General features: G+C 36.5%; 1 protein-coding gene across 1 annotated transcript in view; it reads left to right on the forward strand.

The window, feature by feature from the left end:
* The window catches only part of RELL1 (RELT like 1), a 336,137-nt gene extending 326,951 nt beyond the window's left edge, over nt 1-9,186 (forward strand). The window contains exons 7-8 of the mRNA XM_053704064.1: nt 7,392-7,416; nt 8,485-9,186. Coding sequence (XP_053560039.1) covers nt 7,392-7,415 — 24 coding nt within the window. The 3' untranslated portion in view covers nt 7,416; nt 8,485-9,186. The remainder of the gene's footprint in view (nt 1-7,391; nt 7,417-8,484) is intronic.
* The last annotated feature ends 485 nt before the right edge of the window (nt 9,187-9,671 follow it).

Raw genomic sequence — 9,671 nt, forward strand, 5'->3', positions numbered from 1 at the left:
CGCCGGAAGTTGCGTCATTTTTTGACGTTATTTTGCGCCAAAAGTGTCGGTGTTCCGGATGTGGCGTCATTTTTGGCGCCAAAAGCATTTAGGCGCCAAATAATGTGGGCGTCTTTTTTGGCGCTAAAAAATATGGGCGTCGCTTTTGTCTCCACATTATTTAAGTCTCATTTTTCATTGCTTCTGGTTGCTAGAAGCTTGTTCTTTGGCATTTTTTCCCATTCCTGAAACTGTCATTTAAGGAATTTGATCAATTTTGCTTTATATGTTGTTTTTTCTCTTACATATTGCAAGATGTCTCACGTTGCATCTGAGTCAGAAGATACTACAGGAAAATCGCTGTCTAGTGCTGGATCTACCAAAGCTAAGTGTATCTGCTGTAAACTTTTGGTAGCTATTCCTCCGGCTGTTGTTTGTATTAATTGTCATGACAAACTTGTTAATGCAGATAATATTTCCTTTAGTAAAGTACCATTGTCTGTTGCAGTTCCTTCAACATCTAAGGTGCAGAATGTTCCTGATAACATAAGAGATTTTGTTTCTGAATCCATAAAGAAGGCTATGTCTGTTATTTCTCCTTCTAGTAAACGTAAAAAATTTTTTAAAACTTCTCTCCCTACAGATGAATTTATAAATGAACATCATCATTCTGATTCTGATGACTCTTCTGGTTCAGAGGATTCTGTCTCAGAGATTGATGCTGATAAATCTTCATATTTATTTAAAATGGAATTTATTCGTTCTTTACTTAAAGAAGTACTAATTGCTTTAGAAATAGAGGATTCTGGTCCTCTTGATACTAATTCTAAACGTTTGGATAAGGTATTTAAATCTCCTGTGGTTATTCCAGAAGTTTTTCCTGTTCCTAATGCTATTTCTGCAGTAATTTCCAAAGAATGGGATAAATTGGGTAATTCATTTACTCCTTCTAAACGTTTTAAGCAATTATATCCTGTGCCGTCTGACAGATTAGAATTTTGGGACAAAATCCCTAAAGTTGATGGGGCTATTTCTACCCTTGCTAAACGTACTACTATTCCTACGTCAGATGGTACTTCGTTTAAGGATCCTTTAGATAGGAAAATTGAATCCTTTCTAAGAAAAGCTTATCTGTGTTCAGGTAATCTTCTTAGACCTGCTATATCTTTGGCTGATGTTGCTGCAGCTTCAACTTTTTGGTTGGAAACTTTAGCGCAACAAGTAACAGATCATGATTCTCATGATATTATTATTCTTCTTCAGCATGCTAATAATTTTATCTGTGATGCCATTTTTGATATTATCAGAGTTGAGGTCAGGTTTATGTCTCTAGCTATTTTAGTTAGAAGAGCTTTATGGCTTAAGACTTGGAATGCTGATATGGCTTCTAAATCAACTCTACTTTCCATTTCTTTCCAGGGTAACAAATTATTTGGTTCTCAGTTGGATTCTATTATCTCAACTGTTACTGGTGGGAAAGGAACTTTTTTACCACAGGATAAAAAATCTAAAGGTAAAAACAGGGCTAATAATCGTTTTCGTTCCTTTCGTTTCAACAAAGAACAAAAGCCTAATCCTTCATCCTCAGGAGCAGTTTCAGTTTGGAAACCTTCTCCAGTCTGGAATAAATCAAAGCCTGCTAGAAAGGCAAAGCCTGCTTCTAAGTCCTTATGAAGGTGCGGCCCTCATTCCAGCTCAGCTGGTAGGGGGCAGGTTACGTTTTTTCAAAGAAATTTGGATCAATTCTGTTCACAATCTTTGGATTCAGAACATTGTTTCAGAAGGGTACAGAATTGGTTTCAAGATGAGACCTCCTGCAAAGAGATTTTTTCTTTCCCGTGTCCCAGTAAATCCAGTGAAAGCTCAAGCATTTCTGAATTGTGTTTCAGATCTAGAGTTGGCTGGAGTAATTATGCCAGTTCCAGTTCCGGAACAGGGGATGGGGTTTTATTCAAATCTCTTCATTGTATCAAAGAAGGAGAATTCCTTCAGACCAGTTCTGGATCTAAAAATATTGAATCGTTATGTAAGGATACCAACGTTCAAGATGGTAACTGTAAGGACTATCTTGCCTTTTGTTCAGCAAGGGCATTATATGTCCACAATAGATTTACAGGATGCATATCTGCATATTCCGATTCATCCAGATCATTATCAGTTCCTGAGATTCTCTTTTCTGGACAAGCATTACCAGTTTGTGGCTCTGCCGTTTGGCCTAGCTACAGCTCCAAGAATTTTTACAAAGGTTCTCGGTGCCCTTCTGTCTGTAATCAGAGAACAGGGTATTGTGGTATTTCCTTATTTGGACGATATCTTGGTACTTGCTCAGTCTTTACATTTAGCAGAATCTCATACGAATCGACTTGTGTTGTTTCTTCAAGATCATGGTTGGAGGATCAATTTACCAAAAAGTTCATTGATTCCTCAGACAAGGGTAACCTTTCTGGGTTTCCAGATATATTCAGTGTCCATGACTCTGTCTTTAACAGACAAGAGACGTCTAAAATTGATTTCAGCTTGTCGAAACCTTCAGTCACAATCATTCCCTTCGGTAGCCTTATGCATGGAAATTCTAGGTCTTATGACTGCTGCATCGGACGCGATCCCCTTTGCTCGTTTTCACATGCGACCTCTTCAGCTCTGTATGCTGAATCAATGGTGCAAGGATTACACAAAGATATCTCAATTAATATCTTTAAAACCGATTGTTCGACACTCTCTAACATGGTGGACAGATCACCATCGTTTAATTCAGGGGGCTTCTTTTGTGCTTCCGACCTGGACTGTAATTTCAACAGATGCAAGTCTCACAGGTTGGGGAGCTGTGTGGGGATCTCTGACGGCACAAGGAGTTTGGGAATCTCAGGAGGTGAGATTACTGATCAATATTTTGGAACTCCGTGCAATTTTCAGAGCTCTTCAGTTTTGGCCTCTTCTGAAGAGAGAATCGTTCATTTGTTTTCAGACAGACAATGTCACAACTGTGGCATACATCAATCATCAAGGAGGGACTCACAGTCCTCTGGCTATGAAAGAAGTATCTCGAATTTTGGTTTGGGCGGAATCCAGCTCCTGTCTAATCTCTGCGGTTCATATCCCAGGTGTAGACAATTGGGAAGCGGATTATCTCAGTCGCCAAACGTTGCATCCGGGCGAATGGTCTCTTCACCCAGAGGTATTTCTTCAGATTGTTCAAATGTGGGAACTTCCAGAAATAGATCTGATGGCGTCTCATCTAAACAAGAAACTTCCCAGATATCTGTCCAGATCCCGGGATCCTCAGGCGGAGGCAGTGGATGCATTATCACTTCCTTGGAAGTATCATCCTGCCTATATCTTTCCGCCTCTAGTTCTTCTTCCAAGAGTAATCTCCAAGATTCTGAAGGAATGCTCGTTTGTTCTGCTGGTAGCTCCGGCATGGCCTCACAGGTTTTGGTATGCGGATCTTGTCCGGATGGCCTCTTGCCAACCGTGGACTCTTCCGTTAAGACCAGACCTTCTGTCACAAGGTCCTTTTTTCCATCAGGATCTGAAATCCTTAAATTTAAAGGTATGGAGATTGAACGCTTGATTCTTGGTCAAAGAGGTTTCTCTGACTCTGTGATTAATACTATGTTACAGGCTCGTAAATCTGTATCTAGAGAGATATATTATAGAGTCTGGAAGACTTATATTTCTTGGTGTCTTTCTCATCATTTTTCTTGGCATTCTTTTAGAATACCGAGAATTTTACAGTTTCTTAAGGATGGTTTAGATAAGGGTTTGTCTGCAAGTTCCTTGAAAGGACAAATCTCTGCTCTTTCTGTTCTTTTTCACAGAAAGATTGCTATTCTTCCTGATATTCATTGTTTTGTACAAGCTTTGGTTCATATAAAACCTGTCATTAAGTCAATTTCTCCTCCCTGGAGTTTGAATTTGGTTCTGGGAGCTCTTCAAGCTCCTCCTTTTGAACCTATGCATTCATTGGACATTAAATTACTTTCTTGGAAAGTTTTGTTCCTTTTGGCCATCTCTTCTGCCAGAAGAGTTTCTGAATTATCTGCTCTTTCTTGTGAGTCTCCTTTTCTGATTTTTCATCAGGATAAGGCGGTGTTGCGAACTTCTTTTGAATTTTTACCTAAAGTTGTGAATTCCAACAACATTAGTAGAGAAATTGTGGCTCCTTCATTATGTCCTAATCCTAAGAATTCTAAGGAGAAATCATTGCATTCTTTGGATGTTGTTAGAGCTTTGAAATATTATGTTGAAGCTACTAAGTCTTTCCGAAAGACTTCTAGTCTATTTGTTATCTTTTCCGGTTCTAGAAAAGGCCAGAAAGCTTCTGCCATTTCTTTGGCATCTTGGTTGAAATCTTTAATTCATCTTGCCTATGTTGAGTCGGGTAAAACTCCGCCTCAGAGAATTACAGCTCATTCTACCAGGTCAGTTTCTACTTCCTGGGCGTTTAGGAATGAAGCTTCGGTTGATCAGATTTGCAAAGCAGCAACTTGGTCCTCTTTGCATACTTTTACTAAATTCTACCATTTTGATGTATTTTCTTCTTCTGAAGCAGTTTTTGGTAGAAAAGTACTTCAGGCAGCGGTTTCAGTCTGAATCTTCTGCTTATGTTTTTCATTAAACTTTATTTTGGGTGTGGATTATTTTCAGCAGGAATTGGCTGTCTTTATTTTATCCCTCCCTCTCTAGTGACTCTTGTGTGGAAAGATCCACATCTTGGGTAATCATTATCCCATACGTCACTAGCTCATGGACTCTTGCTAATTACATGAAAGAAAACATAATTTATGTAAGAACTTACCTGATAAATTCATTTCTTTCATATTTGCAAGAGTCCATGAGGCCCGCCCTTTTTTTGTGGTGGTTATGATTTTTGTATAAAGCACAATTATTCCAATTCCTTATTTTATATGCTTTCGCACTTTTTTATCACCCCACTTCTTGGCTATTCGTTAAACTGAATTGTGGGTGTGGTGAGGGGTGTATTTATAGGCATTTTGAGGTTTGGGAAACTTTGCCCCTCCTGGTAGGAATGTATATCCCATACGTCACTAGCTCATGGACTCTTGCTAATATGAAAGAAATGAATTTATCAGATAAGTTCTTACATAAATTATGTTTTTTAAAAGTTTATGTAAGGTGTGCATGATTAGGGTGAGGCTGGGAATGAACGAGGGACCAGGATTAGGAGAGATGTCTCCAGATGCTAAAAGCAGCAGGATGGAGAGAAAAAGTAGGTGAGGAGATTTGTAGCATTGTGAGTATTTTTGTGAGGTGGTGCAGTTTAGTGACAAGTAGTTCATGATAGCTAAGGAAAGAGAATGGAGAGAAGGGCTTATAAAAACTGCATGTGGAGAAAGGTAAGGTATAAATGAGTGCACCTGTCTGTAAAGTATGCATGAGTCTGCAACAAGGAAAAGCAGGCCAGAAAACATATCAAAACAGTAAATGCAGAAAACTGTGATAACTAGAAAATATATTTTCTTGCCTTAATGCTAGTTAATATCCTCAAATCTTGTTCAGTTCTTAGTTCTATCACTTAAATGATGGTCACTGAGACGGATGGGTGCAGAGAAAGATGGAGCTCCCTGCAAATTAGCTAATCTTAAATTTATAGGCCTTGTTTGCCAACTGAGTTAACTAAATTTATTGATTGCAGACTAAGAGATAAATGGAGATCAGGTAAGAACAGTAAACTCCTAGACCAAGATAAGAGGAATAGAGTAAAAAAAAAAAAGAGTGGGGGTTAATCAATTTAAAAATGAGACGCTGTGAGCTGCATTCCGGTCACAGAGAGGTAACACTTTTTTGATTTTGGTTGTGAAACCTGACAACCGCAGGACCGCTGTAACAAAACCACTTCTCATATCCTGCCTGTGGTGAATAAGAAACTGCTGAAAAGTAGCTCTTGGCAGCCCAGTGAAATATTGACCTGCTGATACAACACCCATCTCTGTGTGGATACTTCAGGAGCGCCGAGTCTTGAATCACAACTGGTGATAAGCGAGATCATCCTATTTTACATCCAGTCTTCCGATAGCAATTTAACTCAATTTCTGTTTCCTTAACAGATCAAAGGAGATTAAAGAGCCCAACTGTTTGTACCTGCAAAATATAAAAAGTATATTGTAGTACTTTTTAAGACTTACCTCTCTTTAGCATTGTTTGGAACAACCCTCTTCTCTCCTTTTAGTTGAAAGCATGGCTATATGTGACCTAATGCCAAAAAGATACATAGCTTATAAATAGGGGGAGAGACACACCGCCAACAACATCAGTGACGTTTCTACCTATCCTAAGAGGCACAAAGCTATAGATGCACCATTGAACGTTACTATTCTACCACAGGATTAAGAAATGGACATTGGTTAGTATACATTGGTAGATGGGAGTGTTTTATTGCATGTAATGACTAATAAGCTTGATGGGGCACAAAAGTGCAAAAGGAAAATCCTGTAATTACATTAGAACATTAAATTATCTCACTATTGCTTGCATATAACCATGATACATGGGTAACGTCCTTGCCAGAGCAACAGTGAGCTACTGAGAGCTAGCTGAACACAATGAATAACTGAAGCGGTTTCCAGCATTCATATTTTTCCAATACTGGATAAATTAGAACAACATTACAAATCACAATATCTGTAAAAATGTGGTTTGCTCTGTATATTCAGTGTCAGAACAATCCAAATGCCAGAAACCACTGTGGTCAGGGGCGGGACTACCATTGGTGCAGCAGGTGCAGTGTTGCAAGGGGCCATAAAATCCAGTCTATACAATAGGAGTGTGCAGAATATGTACAATCCTAATGCAGGGGAGCCTTTTATTAGTGCAGTTTGCAGGTCTATCAATCCTCAAAATCATTATACAGAACAGCATGTATATTATTACTATTGCTTACTACCGAGTTACCTATGGGGGGCACAAATAAAGTTTGCACCAGGGCCTTCTGTTGATTAGGTCCGCTACTGGCTGTGGTTTTTTTATTCAATGTGCATTTAGCTTTCATTATTTCTTTGCCTTTGTCTAGCAGCCTCCTATCTCCACTATCTAGCATTGCTGCTCCTTAGCCAAAGAGGACAAAGCAATTTTTATACTATAAGTACATTTAAGTGTCTTAAAATTACATGGTCTGTCTAAATTGGGAAAGTTTCATTTTGACTTTCATGACCCCTTTTTAACCTTAGGCCTCAAAATAGGCAAATCTGTGAGGCCTTTTTAGCTCCTTTACTGCACGTATTATTGTCACCTCCTGTGTTTTCTTTATTCACTAGCCTGTATTAAAACCAGTACCTGTTCAAATCACTTTATGATCTTTCTAGAATTAATATTTCTGATACTTTTTACATCTCTGTATTTTAATGTTATTGCTTTGAAATATATTTACACTTTTTTTTTCTTTTTTAATATAGGACCCAGCCACTGTGCAAACCTGAGGTATTATTTTGTTTCATGTTTGTGAAATAGTTATTACCAAGGAGAAGCAAGCATAACTTAGTAACTTACAGATACTGGAGAGAGAAAAAAAGATAAAAAATATAAATAAAAAAAAAGCTGCTGCAGATGTAGGTTTTTGCCTCGTTAGTTTTTTAAAAAAAAAAATCTGTTGGCGCTCTACAAATAACCAGTAATAAATGATTTATAACAATAGCCACATACGTTCTGAATCATTAGTGAGACATCTAGTGGCCACTTTATGTTGTTCTCATTTCTGTATTACTTTATTGTTCCCTCTTTATCTAGTAAAAACACAAAAACTGTACCATACATTTTTGCTTTCTAAAATAATCCTGAGATTTTGTTTCCCATTTTTCTAATTAAGAATATATTTTTATTTAACAAGACTAATGGGTTTATCAATTGAAAATAAGAACTTTAACTTACACTTATTTATTAACCACACACTTTATTGACACATTTAGTAAAATTATGACATAACATTTGTCATTGAGCATATACACCTGTTTTTCAAGTTAGACCTTGAACCAAATATAATCATTTATTAGTTATATTATTAGTTATTTGTATTCTATATTTGTATATATGTATTAGTTATATATTCTGTTATTCTTTGTATGTGATTTTATTAGTTACATATTTGTTTATTAGTTATATATTTTATTAGACTCTTAGCAGTGGACTTTTATTCAGTCTTTTTTTTTTTTTTTTTGTTTAATCCTGTTTTTCAAGTGCTCTCATGTAGACCCCCAAAGGGCTTGTATTGCCCTCTTTTTGTTTAAAAGAAGCAGTGATTAGCATTACCTTTTATATATGGTATTTTCTGAAGAATTTAAAATCAAGGCTATACTATTTGTGCCATATTACTTCTCTTAGGTATTGTGTTTCCATCCAACATTGCAAAGTCGCTGGAATAAAAAATAATGTATTGTGACATAAACTCGCTAGCATTCTATAGTTCAAGCAAATAGGACAGATAACCGTAAAGCAGCATGAAATGTAAATGTTCGTAGCCTGCCAATCATTCAACTTGTGCTTTACTTGCAGGTTTTCAATCAATCTCACAGAGTGGACGTCAAGAAGATAAGGAAAGCACATTTTATATTGGCAAAGCTCTGGTGTTCTGGATTGAAAGGGATTTGTCTGAAGAAAAAATCTTCTGTTTTAGTAAATTGTCAATGCCAAAAAAATGAACTGGTATTAGTCTGTAATGAAGTGCATTTCCATTATGTAATATTTTACTAAGGGTTTCCAATGATAAATATTTTTTGTAAATGTTTTAAAAATGTATTTATATTTAAACAGAGGCACAACACTAGCAATATATGAACTTAAACGTTTGTAAGGGGGGGGGGGGCATTTATACTCCTTTACTAATATATTGTATATTTTGAGCTTATTTTGATTAGCCCTTTAATGTTATAACAAGAAGTTATGACTTTTCTATAATTAAAGTAATTGTAAAATAGCTTTTGGCAATAATGTTTTGCATAGTTTAGAATATCTGCCATTACTTTTGTAAATAAAGCTTTTTTTATAACTTTATATATGAAACATGTAGGAAATGTAAACGCAGTATAAAGAAGTTTTGTCATCCATGTGTTGCTTTTGCAGTGCAATAACCGAGAGAGAAAATGAGCGCAATGAAAAGCAACAATCTGTGCAGATTGTTTATGAACATTTTTAGTATTTTTCTTTCTTGTTTACATTTGTATATATGTTTCCTATTAAAATTGTATGTACAGATGGGCCCTGTGTATTTCTCTCAAATCTGGTATGTTTCCTGTGCATTTGTCTGGCTTTTCTTCATATTTCATGGTAAAAAAAACATAATTGTTTACTTCCTATATAAAATGTATTATTTTTTTCAGAAAAATAAAAAAAATATAATCAGGATATATACCATGGCAGTTTAGGTAAATTGAGAAGATGAAGTAATCTAGTAACATATTTAAAGGTAGCAAGATGTGCAATATGTTTGGTACAGCAACGGGTATATCCTCTGGACCAATGGGCCCTTGACCGATCTTAGTCTTTACCATGTAATAAAGACTGAGGATTTAATTTGGCAGCTATATTCGTCATTTCTTACAGTACTTTTGTTAGATGGTAAAAGGATAAGGTATGAAGGATGTACAAAGGAAATATGGAGAGCCAATGATGTATTTGAGATGTGGAGGTAATATTGTGGTCCACCCATGGTGCATAGGGTCTAGTAGAGTATTTGATGAAGA

The sequence above is a fragment of the Bombina bombina genome, chromosome 2 (assembly GCF_027579735.1).
Source record: "Bombina bombina isolate aBomBom1 chromosome 2, aBomBom1.pri, whole genome shotgun sequence".
NCBI lineage: Eukaryota > Metazoa > Chordata > Amphibia > Anura > Bombinatoridae > Bombina > Bombina bombina.